Source organism: Puma concolor, chromosome A3, assembly GCF_028749965.1.
Source record: "Puma concolor isolate L17-30 chromosome A3, mPumCon1.1.hap2, whole genome shotgun sequence".
In the NCBI taxonomy this organism is placed as follows: Eukaryota; Metazoa; Chordata; class Mammalia; order Carnivora; family Felidae; genus Puma; species Puma concolor.
Window position 1 is genome coordinate 26,887,455 of NC_141669.1, and position 18,636 is coordinate 26,906,090.

The 18,636-nt window shown below is 38.1% G+C and overlaps 1 protein-coding gene across 3 annotated transcripts in view; it reads left to right on the forward strand.

The window, feature by feature from the left end:
* TTC27 (tetratricopeptide repeat domain 27) overlaps positions 1–18,636 on the forward strand; it is a 188,365-nt gene that overhangs the window by 93,108 nt on the left and 76,621 nt on the right. For all 3 annotated transcript variants that reach the window (XM_086700346.1, XM_086700347.1, XM_025927411.2), the window contains exons 11-12: positions 7,091–7,186; positions 11,982–12,104. In XM_086700346.1, the coding sequence (XP_086556472.1) occupies positions 7,091–7,186; positions 11,982–12,104 (219 nt within the window). The remainder of the gene's footprint in view (positions 1–7,090; positions 7,187–11,981; positions 12,105–18,636) is intronic.

Below are 18,636 nucleotides of genomic sequence, written 5' to 3' on the forward strand. Positions count from 1 at the left end.
GTGGAACCCTGGGGGTCCCCAGACCATTTCAGTATATCTACAGGTTAAAATCATCTCTGTAATAATAATACTGGGGTGTTATTTGCCTTTGCACTCTGTTCGTACATTGGGTCAGAAGAGGCAGTGGGGGTGGCAGACTGCTGGCTCCTTCACCTGAATCAAGGTGGGAGGCAGCAAACCTGTGTTGGTAGTCATCCTATGCTTCACTGCCATGCATTCGGTTTCCAAAAAAAAAAAAAGTTTTATTTATGAATGCCTTTGATAAAGCAATAAATATTATCTTATTTATTTATTTATTAAAGTTTGTTTATTTTGAGAGAGGGTGGGAGGGAGAGACAGACAGACAGGGCATGAGAATATCCCAAACAGGCTCTGCGATCAGCACAGATCCTGACTCAGGGCTCGATCCCACGACTGTGAGATCATGACCTGAGCCAAAATCAAGAGTCAGACGCTCAACCAGCTGAGCCGCCCGAGCTCCCAATGTTATTTTATTAAGTCTTTACCCTTGACGGTGTCTTTTGGAATATTCTCTGTGATGAAATGGGGTGTACGAGGAAACACTTACGCTCCATGCTAACATACCGTGGTTGTCTCAGGAAAAAGCTGAACTAGTTGTTTTGCCCATGGAACATGATTTTTACTTGAAAGAACTACTGATAACGTTGGGATGTTCAAACCTAATTATTTGGCAGAAATTTTCTCAAAAAAGCAATGAAGTGAGCTCATCACTTCAAGGAGAGAAATTGACAGTAATTTGTTACTAGTGATAAAATCTTGAGCTTTTAAAGATGAGAGTTTTGGGAAACTTGGATCTGTCCCTGTGAACTTGACGGTTTCCCAGTGTTTCAAGTATTGGGATCAGAGTTTTCTGAGGAGATTGTTGGTGATACTAAGGTATATAAATTTTTTAATATTATGTGAAATACATCACATGTGGAAGATGTGTACATTTTCCAAATGACTAATACAGATGGTAAAAAAATCAAGCCTCTGTAAAAGATCCATTCAAGCTTTAAGTTAGATCAGTGAGTGTTTTTGTATGTTTATTTGTTTTTTTACCAGTGTATTTTGCTGTAACAAAAGTTCATTGATAAGATTTCAAATTCCACATTGTAGGTAATGCTGAGAAGCTACTGCATGTTGAATTTTGGTGTAATATCATAGAATAATCTCTACAATTAACTGAAAAAGGTGTTAATATCACTCTTCCCTTTTCCAACCATATAGCTGTATGAGGCCAAATTTTCTTCCTAAACTTCAATCAAAATATCTTATTGCAATAAATTGACTAGAGAAGCAGGTTTGAGATTTTTAGATGTCATCTATTAAGCAAGACATTAAAGAGATGTCCAAAAATGTAAGACATTGCCAATCTTTTCAAGACTTAAAGTTGTTTTTCCTAAAGACATGTTATTTATGTTAATATAATGCATCTATTATTTTATTTTTTGTTAAAAAAATTTGTAATGCTTATTTATTTTTGAGAGAGAAAGAGAGCACGAGCCGGGGCGGGACAGAGAGAAAGAGAGACAGAGGATCCAAAGCGGGTTCTGTGCTGACAGCAGAGATTTCAGTGCGGGCCTTGAACTCACAAATCATGAGATCATGACCTGAGCCGAAGTTGGACGCTTAACCAACTGAGCCACCCAGACGCCCCTATTACTTTATTTTAAAATGGATTAATAAGTATTTAAATTTTTCTCAGTTTTAATTTTTAATATAACTGTTGATAGATTATAGCCCATACAAACAAAAGCTCTTTGAAGTCCCTAACAATTTATAAGAGTTTAGAGTTGTTCTGAAACCAAATAGTTTAAGACTATTGACCTAAGGTATGACTAAGGGGAGTGCTTCCTTGGGGACTACCTTCTATGTTCATCTATTTGCTCTGGAATCATAAATAAAGGCATCCACGTTCTCCCAGTCCCCATTAGTAGACCCAGTTTCTATCATCCCACACACTGAAGTCTTTTCTGTGTCTGGAACAAGAAGCAATAATTGAAGTTCTTGACCAGGCCACGCCCTGACTCCCATGTTATGGGATTCAGGTGGGGAAAAAAACCAATTATGGAGTTCTGAATATTTTTCCAGTGAGAAGGTGCTTTTTGTTTTCACAGCCCTGGTAATTGCCCACTTAGTTATAAGGTGAGGTTTTAATGAAGCTATCAACTTGGTCTTTGGAATCAAGCAGTCTTATTTATTTTATGACTTTATGACTTTGGGCAACTCATTTTTATCTCTCTGAGTTACAATTTCCTATACACGAGGTAAAATTGGGCTAACAATAGGTTTAATGGTGTTAATACAGAGTATTTGTAATAGGTTTTAATTCTCATTCCCCTTGATCCTATTGGAAGTTCTCTTGGACTTGAGGGTTTGAGGCAGTAGTCAGCTTGACTACTCTATTTGTAAATCATAGCTGAATGACTGCAGACTCCTGTCAGAGGAAGCTATTCAGCCCAACTGTTGGATATATTTGATTAAGTACATCTTTTAATAATAAATCCAACCCTCCTTTTTACGCACACATATGCACAGAGATTGTACAACAAAGCAAGGTGATTTGGCATATGATCAATCATACCTTTTAGATTATCAGCTAATTTCTACTTGGCTCTTCAGAAAGATGATAAACACTTTGATATCATGCTAGCAAGAATGAATAGCCTTCACTGAGAGGGTAGGTCCTTAGGGACTAGCTCTGTTCTTTTGAAGATATGTGTGCCATACTTTTAGATATGAGCACATAAATAAAGTCTAAATCATACCAGACTTTGTACAGAATTGTCCTTCTATACTAAATCATTCTCCATGTGCTAATTTTAAAATGTAGGCTTCATCTTCCCTATTTTTTTTTTTTTTGTGGAAGTTCTTTTTATACTGAAAACAGAACACTGAAAAGACAAGGCACATCGTTGCTTTCTGTGGTTTTATTCTTTTATTCCCTGTTACATAGAAATATCTTCTGATCTGTGGTACTAAGGTTCCTGGAAGGTTTGAGAGTGGTTTTTGCATGAGGTTAGGGAATCCATATGTCCAAGTACATTTTCTCAAAGGATGCTCAAAGTATAAATGCTTTGAGGTGGTGTTTGGGGAGAAAATGACATTTAAAGGGAACCTTAACATTTGATAACAGTCTCATATCATAATGTGTATACATCACAAAATTATTGTTGGTGTGTCCCAGCAGTCATGCCTGGATTTTCTGTGAGTTGGCTCTTTCCCCACCTGTGGACCAAGCCCTAGACTATTCCTCACTCTCTTCTGTCACCATCCTGGACTATGCTCTATCTTGCTTTCATTTCTCAATGATTCAATTCTTAATGGTGGGTTTAGGATATATATGCTTGTCTTTCTCTCTCTCCATTTTTGGCATTATCATCTTTCCTTAAAGACCACTTCCTCATATCAGTTTTAACTTATAATCAAGAGCCCATGACTTTCAGATGTGAAATTCATGAAATTTAGAAACCGGAAAGAGAAAATGGTGCAAAGGTAAGACCCTGCTGTAGAGACTACTTACCTACATTTCTGGGAGTACGTGTAAGGTTGCAAAGTTCCAGTTTTGCACAGAATGCATTGTTTGTGTCCGTGTTCATGCACATAGATATACACAGTAGTGATTGAGGCCCCAATTCCATTCACTCCTGTTCTCCTAGTACTGAATGTCCTACGTTGTCTTCCAAACTATCTGGATGTTTGATTTACCACTAACAAATCTTGTGTTCAGTTGATGGTGCAAACCTCCTCAAATGGATCAAAATACTCTTTTGATAAAGCCCTGTACCCACTGAATGTTGGAAGTGCAGACATCATTTCATAGATGAATACCATTATGGTTTAACGACTTGCTTGTTGGAGATAAACCTAGAACAGAATCCAGGTCACTTACACTTTCCAGCACTGTTTTTCCTGTAAAACACTTGAGTTTATTTGTATATAATAGAATTATTTACCATGCCTACAAATGATTCCAGTTGTTTGAATAGAGTGGAATTATTTCAGAATGAGTTGCTAAAAAATCTTGCTCTGAAAAATCTAGAGATGTACTGTAAATATGTCCCTGTATGTATAGTGAATTAGCAAATAAAGAGTTCTTTCAATTCAGTAGAGGAAATAGGCAGATAACAGTATACCATCATCCCTTTCATTTGTATATTAATTTAATGTTCTTAGTTTTATGGGTGGGTAAATCTTATTTAGGAGGTCATCATGCTTAAAGTAGGCAGAAGTGTATTCTGTGCAGGAGTGAAAAGTAGGTTAGAATTCTGTTTTTAATCAGTATCATACTTACGGCCTAATCAAGCTCTTTTTAAGCATGACTGTACTTTTACAGGGGCTTATTCATGGGATCCAGCTCAAATAAGTGTTGGTTTTCTGATCTGTCTCCTGTGATTTTGGAGAGTATCTGAGAATATCAGAGATGCTTAAATACTCTGAGATCATCTAAAGGTATCTGAGAGTATCTGAAATACGTAATAAATCTGATCATTAATCAGGAGGTTTTTACTGAGCATTTTGATATATTTTAGCTAGATTCAGTACCTAAGGCAAGCAACATGAGGGTTTTTTTGAAAATAAAGTGTTTTGCATGTAGTTAGAACTGTATAAAAGTAGGTGTTATGTGTTGATTTTGGCTTTTATTATTATAATAAGCATTAGTTATTTTTTTCTTTCTAAAGAAAGAAAAAGAATTGATAAAAGGAAAATTTGCCCCCTTTTGATGAATTAATTCAGCCAAACTTTTATTTATGTATTGTAACCATATGTATTCAGCTAGAAGTTTTTCTTCTCTTCCTCTTACGACTAAACAGCTTTGGGCAGAAGCATGCAACCTTTTTGCTATTAAGTTTCTCTGAAGTAAGGCCAGAAAGCTTTAAAAATATTTTGACCAAGATGGTTTAAGAGTCTGGTTATGTCTCAGTTTGTTCTGATGGACTTGATTGAATAACATCTTGGATTGTCAAAGAAATGATGTAATGAGTATTTTCTCATTCTACAGGACATTCTTAGGCTAACATATGTATCTCCCTCCTAGTAAAATACAGAGAACCCCCAATTTAAGAGTTTTCCTGCTTAGAAACTGATCTCCTTGTCTTGGGTTTGTACTCTGGGGTATGTTAGATTCTCGTTTTCTTTCTTTTGAGGACATTTAGACTTGAGATCTCATACTTTCTTTGAGATTTTCAGTTGTAAAAATTAATTTCATAAAAATTTGAAATAATTTCAAATTACAGACAAGTTGCAAGTACAACTATTTTTTTGTATCCTGAAGAATTTGAAAGTAAGTTGCCAACATGGTACTTCATCATCCTCATACTAAGACGTTCTCCTACATTGACCACAATATGTATGTTGAAATCAGAAAATTAACATTGACCTATGGGTTACCGCCTAATCCTCATAGGATAGGCCTGTGAAAACTAGTCAACTGGCAAAACAAACAAACAAACAAACAAACAAACAAACAAAACCAAATTAGAGTACTGCAGTATGTAGAATAGGTCATGATAATTCATAGTTGAGAGAAGATCTAAGTATATGTCAGAAAAATATGTATACTTACAATAAGTTGAATGACATATTAAGAGGCAGGTGAAGATGATTGTGGTAATGGGTCCATTATGCATGTATTTGCTTAGGAACTCCAGAGGATGGCTGCATTCACTTTGATGCTGAATATGTGAACTCTTTCGAAGACTGATCATTTGACCACTGGATGGTGCCAGCCTGTGACTTGGCAGTTGGCCCTGGTACCTTTTCGCAGACTCAGCTATCTTGGTCTTAATGGTCTGCTTCTTGATGTAGCTTCTGGGAGTTCAGTGGTATTTCGGTACAGCAGAGGGACTCTTCAATATAATGGAGCTTGCAGCTGTCCACTATACCTTAAGTATGGTCTTGCCTGAGTGAATATCTTGCCTTATAGATCTGTTGCTAAAGAGTAAGAAAATTCACTGTGACCAAATAGACCCACCTTTTGCTTTCACTTTATTCCTGAGAAAATAGTCCAGAATGAAGTTCTTCATATAATTTTTCTCTGATTTAAATTTTTTTTAATGTTTATTTTTGACAGAGAGAGAGAGAGAAACAGAGCATGAGCAGGGGAGGGGCAGAGAGAGAGGGAGACACAGAATCTGAAGCAGGCTCCAGGCTCTGAGCTGTCAGCACAGAGCCCCACGCGGAGCTCGAACTCACAGACTGCGAGATCATGACCTGAGCCGGTCAGACGCCCAACCGACTAAGCCACCCAGACACCCCAATTTTTCTCTGATTTATATTAGCAAATGCCATTGTCAAAGTGAATCATGGTTGTGAAATAGATACACTAAAGAACGCTTTGTCTACGGTGCTTGGGGGGCTCAGTCTGTTAAGTGTCCCGACTCTTGATTTCGACCCAGGTCATGATCTCAGTTTCATGAGTTTGAGCCTTACATCCGGCTCTGTGCTGACAGTGTAGAGCCTGCTTGGGATTCTCTCTCTCCCTCTCACTCTGCCCTTCCCCTGCTCGCACTATCTCTGTCTCTCTCAAATAAATAAACTTAAAAAAAACAACACTTTTTCATAGAAAAGGTAAAAAACCTGATGAAGTAATACTAGTTCTCTGAAAGAATCATTATAGGAAATCTTAGTTTTAAACTTTTTAATGTACATGTTTAGGTAAATGTTGGTTAATTTTAAAGTTTTTTATTTAAAAAAAATTTTTTTAACTTTATTTTTGAGAGAAAGAGACAGAGTGTGAGTGGGGGAGGGGCAGAGAGAGGGAGACACAGAACTGGAAGCAGGCTCCAGGCTCTGAGCTGTGAGCACAGAACCCAACGTGGGTCTCGAACTCAATGAGCGGTGAGATCATGACCTGAGGTGAGGTCGGACGCTTAACTGACTGAGCCACCCAGGCGCCCCTAATTTTAAAGTTTTTTAATCATTTGAAGAAATTCAAGAAAAAATTTACATATTTCATCACCTTATCAAAGTGACTCATGTTCTTTGTTGTTTCTATGTCCATTTGTATGACTTTTACAGTGAGAATCTCATTTGTATTAAAACATTATTACACATATAGATTCTGATTATGATACATTTTCTTAAGGCTCTTGCAGACCAGTTTGAAGATAAGACTACATCTGTATTGGAACGTCTGAAGATTTTCTATTGCTGTCAAGTACCCCCTCATTGGGCCATTCAGGTATTTTTGTTGCTGTTTGTCATTGGGTATGGAAAATACTTTGCATTTGAAAGATAAATGCATTAGCAAAGAATGATTTTCAGTTTATGTTTGAGTTTGCAAATATTTCAGTGAAAAGAATAAAAGTATCTAGCTGGGGATTGCCGATTACTTCACATTGCTCTTTTGGTTAAAGTGATATTAAACTTAAAAAAATTTTTTTTTAACGTTTTATTTATTTTTGAGACAGGGAGAGACAGAGCATGAACAGGGGAGGGTCAGAGAGAGGGAGACACAGAATCTGAAACAGGCTCCAGGCTCTGAGCTGTCAACCCAGAGCCCGACGCGGGGCTCGAACTCACGGACCACGAGATCATGACCTGAGCCGAAGTTGGCCACTTAACCAACTGAGCCACCCAGGCGCCCCTTAAACTTTTAAAACAATTTTAAAAGAATTTAGAACTAGATTAAATAGAATTCTTGAAATTAAGTAGTGGAAGAACCACAGAAGCTTTCATTTTCAAAGTAACTTTTTATATTTGAAAGCCTTTTTGAGGGTGCCTGGGTGCTCAGTTGGTTAAGTGTCTGACTTCGGCTCAGGTCATGATCTCGTGGTTTGTGAGTTCGAGCCCTGTGTTGAACTGTCTGCCGTCAGCACAGAGCCCACTTCAGATCCTCTTTCCCCCTCTCCCTGCTCACATGCACTCTCTGTCTCTCTCAAAAATAAGTAAACATTAAAAATTATAATAAAATAAAAGCCCTTTAGGACCTTTTACCAGATAATGAACCTTTTAACTAAGTTGTTTACCAAAGCAACTTAAAGCATTTGTTTCTTGCTCTATATTGTGAGATACCCTTGACTACTTTCCTTGTTCTGAGATATGAAAATACCTAGCATAGCTCCTAAAGCTCCAGATTGGGATTGAGATTCAGGACTTTGCCTCATGGTTCTCCTGGCTATGGTGTGGTTCCCTATTTTGTAAAATTTTTATCACTGAAGGCAACCTAGGTACCTGGTCCAGTTTCTTAATATTACAAAGACGCCCAAACTGAGGCCCTGTCCAGTTGACTATTATTTTCCACTGTGGATCACACAGCTGTTCAGAAAGTAGGTCTCTCATTTCCCAGTTTTAGTCTGGTTTCCCTCCTTTCCTTATTGGAAAGGTGTAATTAAAACCAGCTTTTACTGCATACTTAGTATGATATCAGCATGCATTTTGTTCTACATTTTGCACGCATTATAATATTTTATTGGAGGAATTTTGTGAAATATTTTTATTTTATAGATGAGGAAGCTATGGCACTGAGAAGTTAAGTAGAGTCAAATGGGGCCAAGGCAAAATTTCTAGGTGATTTAGTAAGTATTGTCATTTTAGCTAGCTTCCTGTCCTCTCTGTCATGGATTATGCACATAGGTGGTGATTTAGAATTATAAATGCCAACCCACCATTCAATGACTCTGAATCCCCATTAGATTTTTTGGAGTATGTCATTTTTTTTTTTTTTTTTTTGAGAGAGGGTGCAAGTGAGCGAGGGGTAGAGAGAGCGAGAGCAAGAGCGAGAGTGAGAGAGAGAGAGGAGGAGAGAGGGGGAGAGAGGGGGAGAGAGAAGCAGGGCTCACCCAGGGCTTGTGTTTTTACCCAAAGTGGAACTTGTGTTCACTCGAAGTGGGTTTCAAGTTCTCCTGATGTGGGTCTCGAACTCACGAACTGTGAGATCATGACCCGAGCCAAAGTCAGATACTTAATGACTGAGCCAGCAGGTGCCTGAGTATGTCATACAAGCACAGGGTAAACTAGGGAATTTATTACACATTGGAATTCACTTTGTCTATTGAAGGCGTCTCAATATAATGGGAAAATAAAGAGCTTTGTTATATTATCCTAAAAGGAATACCTTCTTTAGCAAGAAGGTGTTAACAGCTGGAACTTTTTGGCATGTTTTTGACCCTGATCTGTGAAATTTGTTAAGTGCTTTGTACTGTGTGGTTTGTGGTGGATAAATATTTCAGATTCTGAGCCATTATTATGACAAAACATGTATGTTGAGGATATAGCTTTCAATCTGTTTCCTAACAGAAGCATTAGGAAAATTAAATACTGTTCAAATAGAATTTAGATGAAATGTTTATTTTATCTGCATAGGAAGCTGTGGATTTTAGGATCTTTACTTTATCTTTAGATAAACATCCTCTTTCATTAACAGATTAAATAATTTTTTTCTTTCTATAATTATAGGGAGCAAAGATCAAAAAATAATAGCATAGTTTATTGTAAAAAGAAACTGTCTTTATTCTGTCACTAGCTAGCCATAACAATTTAGATGCCATAACTTTCCTCATCCATTATAATGAGAAGATTAAACTGCTTACTGCATGAGCACAAAGATTTATTCCAGCACCCACATATTATGTTCAACTTTATAAAATGTCCAAATATATTAAATAGCCAAATTCTCCAAAATTCATGGCATAAGGAAGAATTAGAACATTCCCTTTATTTATTTTGTTAATATATTAGCTTATAAGTTTCAGGTATATTTCATTTTACTTTCTAATTTTGTCAACCCAGATTTTCCATATCCTTTGGCTTCTTAACTCTTAAATACGTATTGAATTTTGAAAGAATACTAAAGTTGTATTGAAGAGAAAAAGAACACAGTTCTCACTAATATGAAACCATATAGTATTCAAGAACCTCACCTACTTTTTTTTTTTTTTTTTTTTTTTAAAGTAAGCTCTATGCCCAACGTGGGGCTTGAACTAACGACCCTGAAATCAAGAGTTGCATGCTCTACTGACTGAGCCAGCCAGGCACTTTTTCTTTTTCTTTATTTTTGGGACAGAGAGAGACAGAGCATGAACGGGGGAGGGGCAGAGAGAGAGGGAGACACAGAATCGGAAACAGGCTCCAGGCTCCGAGCCGTCAGCCCAGGGCCTGACGCGGGGCTCGAACTCACGAACCGTGAGATCGTGACCTGAGCTGAAGTCGGACGCTCAACCGACTGAGCCACCCAGGCGCCCCAGCCAGGCACTTTTTAAACCTTTCTAATATTTTTCCTGTTCTTGGAGGATGAACTATTTATAAACCACAATATGTTTATCTTTTGATATGTTTAACCGTCACTGACCTTGCCACAACGTGCCCCCTTTCCATCTGCCAAGGGCTGGGAAATAAAGTAAGTTTTTTAGAATGTGCTTAAAATAAATCTAAGTAGACCTGAATGAAAAAGACCCAGAGATGCTTTCATGAATGAAGTACACAAATGCTAGTGCATAGATTTATGTCATTTATATCGACTGCTTAGTTTTTATTATTTGTTTGAGTTCAATTTCATTTTTTTCCAGTTTGAGATATAATTGACATAAAATGTTGCATTAGTTTTAGGTATACAACATAATGATATGTCTATATATTGTGAAATGGTCACCACACTGAGTTTAGTTAACATCCATCCCCTCACATAGTTACACATTTTTTTTCTTGTGATGAGAACTTTTTAAGAGCTCTTTTCTTAGCAGCTTTCAAACATACACTACAGTGTTGTTAACTGTAGCAGTATGCTGTACATTACCTCCTCAGAACTAACTTCTAACTGGAAGTTTGTATTTTTTGACCACCTGCATCCATTTCTCCCACCCTCACCCACCACTTCTGACAGCCACCAGTCTGTTCTGTTTCTGTGAATTTTTTTTTTTTTTTTTTTTTAGATTCTTCTTATAAATGAGACCATGTTGGGGCGCCTGGGTTGCTCAGTTGGTTAGGTGACCGACTTCGGCTCAGGTCACGATCTCACAGTTTGTGAGTTCGAGCCCTGCATCGGACTCTGTGCTGATAGCTGAGAGCCTGGAGCCTGCTTCGGATTCTGTGTCTCCCCCTCTCTGTACCCTTCCCTTGCTCATGCTCTGTGTCTCTCAATAATAAATAAACGTTAAAAAAAATTAAAAAGAAAATGAGATCATGCTCTATTTTTCTCTGACTTATTTTACTTAGCATAATGCCCACCAGGTCCATCCATGGTGTCACAGATGCAAGATAGCATTCTTTTTTATGGCTGAATAATATTCCTCTGTGTGTGTGTGTGTGTGTGTGTGTGTGTGTGTGTGTGTGTGTGTACACGTACATGTACACTACAATTTCTTTTACCCATTCATCCCTTGATGAACACTTGGGCTGCTTCTATGTCTCAGTTATTGTAAATAATGCTATAATAAACATGGGGGTGGAGATATTCTTTCAAGTTAATATTTTCAAGTTAATATTTTCATTCTGGGCATAAATGCCCAGAAATAGAATTGCTGGATCATAGGGTAGTTCTATTTTTAATTTTTTGAGGCACCACCATACTGTTTTCCATGGTGGCTGCACCAGTTTACATTCCCACCAACAGTACATGAGGGTTCCCTTTTCTCCACGTCCCTGCCAACACTTATCTTTTTGACACCAGCCATTCTGAACTAGAGTTTTTAAACCTTGATTTCTTGGATCTCAGCTTTACAAATCAGATTGTAACAAAATCTCTAGGCGAGAAGGAAATACTGATTTTGCTTTCTAAATTATTCTGAGTTCTTGGGAAAAATTGATATATTGAGTATTTTGAAAGTTTCTGTACTGTTTTTTAATTTCTTACCCCCTTGCTACAGTAGAGGCAAGTATTAAATCATTGTAAATTTCTAATTAGTAGAGGTCAAATTGTAGAAATGGTGCGTTTATTACAGTAAGTAGACCCTTAAAATGGCAGATTGGATACACGTGCAAGTCAAATGGGAGTTTCTTTACATAAAGAAATGTTCATTATTTTAACTTGATTCTTACAGCGCCAACTTGCAAGTTTTCTCTTTGAGTTGGGATGCACAAGTTCAGCCCTTCAGATATTTGAGAAGCTAGAGATGTGGGAAGATGTTGTCATTTGTTATGAGAGAGCCGGGCAGCACGGAAAGGTATGTCAAAGGAACATGGCGTACACTCGCGAGAGCCTTCTGTTTGGGGGCTTCTTTCTTGCTTTGCTTTGTTTCTCTAAGCCCACTTTTGCTAGTACTTGAGTTACATTCTTTTTTTTTTTTCTTTTTCTCACTTTTCCCCCAGAAATCTTTTTAATGTTTCCTCTCGTTTTTGTTGGGGCACATAATTTTATGTGTATGCGTGTGTGTGTATATGTGAAAGAGAAGAGCAGGCCAAAATTGATACGATGTGTGTTTAAGAATGAATAATGAAAGCGTTAAAGACTCTGCAGTTTGGTCTCTTTCCTTTACTAACTCTCCTCCTGAGGACAATTTCAAAGTGAAATATTAGGAATTATTTAAGCATCACTGGGCTGCCTGGTGATCAGAGTTTGTGGGGCTGAAGGAAAGTACCTGGGAGGGAGAGCAGCTGGCTTGGCCTATAGAACATCCGAAGGGTGTGGCCTCCCGCCCTCCTTGGGGCAGAAGAATTGTTAAGTGTGTCACGCACATTTAATACCACCCTTAAATTGGCCAAAGAGGGAAAATGTTGCAGTGTTCATATCTGTTATTTATTGTTTTTTCCCCTCATAAATGAACAGAATTTTTAAAAGAACAAGGAGCTCTGCGTTGGGAGTATCTATTGAAACTGACACATTGAAGTCATATGTTAATTTTGGATTAAACTTTTAAATGACTACATTTCTATCATAAGTACAGTCCACAACAGAGTACAACCCACCCATCGGTTCATTTATTTCTACAGCCAACCTTTTGCCATCACCCTGAAAAAAAGAAGTAATGGCACAAGTACATGTGTGTCTGTTTCTTAAATACTTTCCTAAGCATGTCTTATTTTAGACTAGTAGTAAAAGTTACACTCCCTTCACTAATCACCAATGGCAGTGAAGGTAGGTCTGAGTTGTACTGGCGTAAGGAGAAACCAGCCTGGAAATAAAATTTTATTGTAGAAGATTATAGAATTTTAATATTTTCATCCCAGGAAAGAACTCCATAATCATCCGTTCCAATTCCCTCCTTTTTGAAATAGAAAGGAGTCTCTAGTGATTTGCCTCAGGTCACAAAGCTGGTTATTGATTGTTAGCTTGAGAGCCCCCCTGGCTTGGTGGTTAGAAGCAGAGCCTTTAGGCCCAGGCTGTGCGAATTAAGTGCTAGTCTTGCCGTGTGCTCTCTTTGTGCTATTGGGCGAGTTACCCATGCCCGCCCCCCTCCCCATGCCTCAGTTTCCTCACCTAGTGGGACTTAATCAACCTACTCTACAGGTTTTCATGATGTAACCTACGTAAAGACATAGAATGAATGGTCCTTTCCTTACAGTGATATGTGAGTGTTGGCTGCTATTACTGCTCTGTTCTAAGACACTTTTTTTTTTTCCTCACATTTTAACATCTCTGACTGTACCTGACACTTGATGGCATCTTCCAATTGCTGGCTGTCAAGTGGCCATCTGGTCAGCTTGTCTGTGCTTGTCCAGACTTGGTCACAGCTATATTTAGTGTCATCATTTCAATGTGTCATCGTTTCAGTAGTGTTATGTACCTGTTGTCTTTGCTACATAGGGTGGATTTAATCGCCATTTAGAATATCTTCGAAAAGATTTTGTTATGATTTGCCCTTGAAACAAAAAAGTTATTGAACACACAGAAAAGGACAGAAGCAAAGTAGAGAGATGTTAAGTTTGGTGGTTGTGAAGTAAACATTTGCCTTTAGAGAAATCACCACAGTTTCATTTACTTTTCTTTAAAAATAACAACTAAGTGCTTTATGGCAGCCAGGAAAGGATGACACCCCTAAGTAAATGAAACTATGTTTTGTATGGAGATGTGTGAAAAAAGTTGTCATTTAAAATGTCAGGCAATGTATGGAAGGCAGGAAGAATTGCCAAATTTTTCTGAATGATTTATTTTACAAAAGTATCAGAACAATGAGAGGCTGATGTGATTCCTTCAAGGCATTATGTCATCATGTGATTGAAAGCATTTTTTTATTAGTTAAGAGTTAGTCTTATGATTGGTAGCATCCCAGATTTAATGAAATATAGTATGTTTCTTCGAGGGTTTAAATATCTATGGGCTGCCACTTAAAGCAGTGCTCAGGTGTTTAACAAAGGAGTCGATGGATGGATGAGTATCCGCCTCCCAGTCTGATGCACTTCCCATTGTGTTCTTCACTGTGGTAGTCTCTTCCGTTGGCCAGTAAAAAAATAAACAAACTAGGGGCGCCTGGGTGGCTCAGTTGGTTAAGTGTCCGACTTCAGCTCAGGCCATGATATCATAGTTCGTGGGTTCAAGCCCCGCATCAGGCTCTGTGCTGACAGCTCAGAGCCTGGAGCCTGCTTCAGATTCGGTGTCTCTCTCTGTCTCTGACCCTCCCCGATCTCTCTCTCTCTCTCTCTCTCTCTCTCTCTCTCTCTCAGAAATAAACATTAAAAAAATTAAAAGAAAACGAATGAATAAACTGTATGTAAAATTAGGGTAGTTTTTGAAATAGTGATTTTTGAGATAATTAAGTTGTTGAATCACAAGCACCCAGGTATATTTTGAAATATGAAATTTATGTAAATATTTTTAAAAAGTGTGGAAAGCAGAGACTCTCTCAGTGCAGAAGAAAAAAATAAGGAATCCATCCCTTTCAGAGAAAGGATTTGACTCTGTCCCCCAAAGTAATTGTAGTATTAATATATTTTTTAATTGGCACATGACCTTGTAAGCATTGTCTTATGTTCATGATAAATTCTCATGTTTCTGATTATTCTAGAAAATGTGTGTCTTTTTTCTAGGAATGCACGGTCATTTACTTTGTCTTAAAGTCTTTTGTGAGTTTCAGCCAAACATCCCTCAAATTTTTTATTTTAAAAGTTGATTTAGCATTTCATTTGTCACATAAAAGACTTACCTTACCTTTTATTCTTATGTTATATTTGCTGATCAGTTTAACCATAGACCCTAAAAAAGTTTTGCTTTAAGCTGGAAGCAAATGTTCTATTTCTAAAACAGCTGAGATTCTGTTAGTATATGGTCATGTGCCAATAGTTGTCACCACATTTGATTTAACTAGAAGTTTGTGAAATTTTAATCCTTCCATTTAGTGCTTAACGGCATAATTTATTTTTAAAAGGCAAATTCGGAAAAGTATCTAATTCTAATTATTGTGTTCTGGTGCTCGCACCCTATTATTGTAGGGTCTCAGACTTTCTAATTTAGATACTCCTTAACAGAAATTCTCATTATTTAATGACCATTGGCAAAATAGCTTAGATTAATTTTGCCTGACCTTGGGATCAGACCTGGTTCTCATCTGTTAGCATTTAGTTTTTTTAAAGCTATCTGGCACACTTCTAGCAGTTTCCCCAAGCCTATGGACAAATTCTTATTTTGGTGTGCAGATTTGATCCCTAAATGAAAGACAAAGACTGAGTTGGTACAAACTGCCTGCAAAAGATGGGAAGGGAGTGGAATGACAAGGATTAGGACCTCTCTTTTTTTCTTGAAACAAGGCTTACCTGAGATTACATAGCCTTATTTTTTATTTTGCTGTGTTTGCAGATCATTGTAGCCATAGGCTCTTAAAAACTTTTCCTTTAAGTTATAAGTAAATGTTTTACTTCTAAAACAGCTGAGACTGTTTTAGCAGTCGGTTTGGGTTTTTTGGGGGGATGGGAGGTAGGTTTCTAAAAAAAGGTTCTAAAATAGTTTCTTTATATGATGTAAAGTATTTCCTGCAGACTCTTTTCCCACACTGCAGCCAGAGTGATCTTCCTAAAAAACAAATCTGATCAGGTCACTCCCACTCTTCAGTCACTTCCCTTTGTCTCCAGGATTAAGTCGGAGCTCTTTAGCATGAATGGTTTACTGACCACTTCGTGATCTGACTCCTGCTTACATTGCTAACTGCTTTGTCCCCCTCTTTTATCTCTGCTTCATCCCCCTTTGTACTTGCTCATTGAGGTTGTGTTCAAAGTTCCAGCAGGATGAAACTACTTGTCATTTCTTGACTTTGCAGCATTGTTTCGCCTCAGGACCTTTGTATGTGCTATTGTCTGTCTAGAACTTGTCCTCCTTAGCTCACTCCTACTTATATTCTTCAGGTTTCTGCTTGGTGATTACTTTCCACAGTGAGCTTTCCCTGCTACCCCCCCTCTCAGATTTGGGGGTGTTTTGCTGTGTGCTTCTATGGCACCCAACATTATTCTGATTTCCCCTTTCCTGGTTTACTTCATGTACTAAACTGTAAGCTGTTTAAGAACCAGACTTGTGTCTATAGTATTTACAGTGGTCTTCCCAACACCTAGCATGGGCCTGACACATGGTGAGTCCTCAAAAATATTTGCTAAATAAATGGCTTGTAGCAATTCATTATGAATAGTTACTGCATTGAAACGAATCTCCAAGTAGAGACTATACTCCCTTTGGGCTTTACATGTGGCAAAAGAAACCTCTCCAACTCTTGCCATGTATTCTCTCTCCAAAAACAAATTATGAGATCTCTCTCCTCCCATTTTAATCTTTTACCTTTAGGAATAGAAGCAGGTGCCTTTAAGAAATTTATTCTTGCTTAGTAGATGCTAGACACTGGGGGAGCATGCTATTATTATGTAGCACAATATTTTGAGTGCCTCTTTCGTACTGCGTACTTCATGTAATTATTAATTTGTCACTGTCATGTACTATTTATAAAACATACAAAGTGTGAATTGTTTCTGCCACTTTACTGATTAGTCCTAGTAAGCAGTTTTTGGAATCTGAGCTTAGACCTTCCTCTTCTCTTAAGCCCTCAGTCCTTTCTCCCCCGTGCCTCTCACTGGGTTGTTATTAATTCCTTAAAAATTAGGTGTTCGATTTGTAAGACAAAACCTGCCGTTGTGCCCACTTGAATGAGAAGAATAGGCAAAATTACTGAACGTACCCTGTAAGTTGGTAAGGCAAAATAGGACATGAACAGCTAATTGGATAACTAAGGCTGCTTTTAATTATTCTGTCTTATCTTGGACCTGAAGGATTTATGTTGGCAAGTACCCTTCAGAAAATCAAGCCAGAGCATGGTGTTGTCACACACATAAATGTAAAAAGCAATTAGTGAGCACTTGTCTCCGTAAGAGACTGAACAGGACTAGGCACCAGCACACCTAGAAGAAGTCTAGCTGGGAGCAACCCACTGGGGAGGGATGAAGTGTTCTGCACTTTTCACCTCTCAGTTGCTCTTCAAAGGACAAGAATTTAGACTAGGCACAAATGGCCTTTCTGCTAGGATTACCCCTGGCCAGCCATTATGGTGCTATCTTAGCTCTGCCCTGTCATCCTTAGTCACCGTGTCAAGGACAGTAGAACACCTTTCCAGTAGCCATTCTCCCTGCCTTTGTAGAGCCCACCTCTGGAATAGTGAAAATCAGAATCCATTTTGCTCTCTGCTGCTGGGGAAAAGACTGGAATCAAGCTCTGCCCAAAGTTGTTGAGTTATATGCACGCACTCACACAAACACATTTTTTTTTTAAGCCTGAGGCGTTTGTCAAGTGGCCAAATCTGACTATTAGTGTGACCTTAAATTCTTAGCCTACATTTTTCCACCCCCTTGGAATAAACCTCTGGCCATTAGACCTAATCCTGTCATTTCTGTAGTCTTCAAAGACACTCTTTATAGTTAGTACCACATCTGGGTCTAAAGCTCATTTTCGCCCCTTCATTCTTTGCCAGGAGAGCTTCTTAGAGTTGTTGCTCTGCTGATTCACAACTGCCTGTAATGACCAGATGTAATGTCAGATGAGGGCCAGGCCACACTTATCACACTTTATAATTATTAATGCCTTTCGCTCATTCACAAAATCAAGGCATAAATCACAGCCAGCAGGGGTAGTTTGTTTTGATAATTCCTCTGACTCAAGGATGAATGATTTTCCTCAACTGTTTTATCTTCGTTTTCAGCAGGGATTGAACTTCACTTTTACCCATATCCTTGATCAGATACCAGAAGCTCCTTTTAGGCCATTGGTTTCATTTCTCAGTATTTTTAGTCCCAACAAGAGTCATTTCCTAGGTGTGACTCCTTGGGTTATAAGGGCCTGTGAAATTCAGATTCTGCTATATGACCTCTCTGTCAACTAGAATAAACTTGTTGTTAGGTCCTAATTTAGTCATACTTAGTACTGATGTTGGCCAGAGCACATCCTATAAAGGAGTTCTTCCTTTGTTCTCAATGGGAAGAATCTTTTATGTCTTTATTTAGAATCTGAAGACACTTAGAAAACACCAGGAGCCCTTTGTGACTTTAGTGTTAGTTTTAGTTAAATTCATCCAACATTTATAGAGCACCTACAGTGTGCCAGGCAGTGGTATACCAAAGATGATTACGAGACAGAACTTCCCTCCAAAGAGCTTATAGTTTGATAGTACAGATGCACATGAGGAGAATACTTTAGCCTAAGATAGCAGGTGCTAAGATGGAAGTATGTACAAATTCCAAATTTTATTTGGCGGTTGTATTGAGAGCTAAATATTTCTCCCTGTGCCTTCCTGT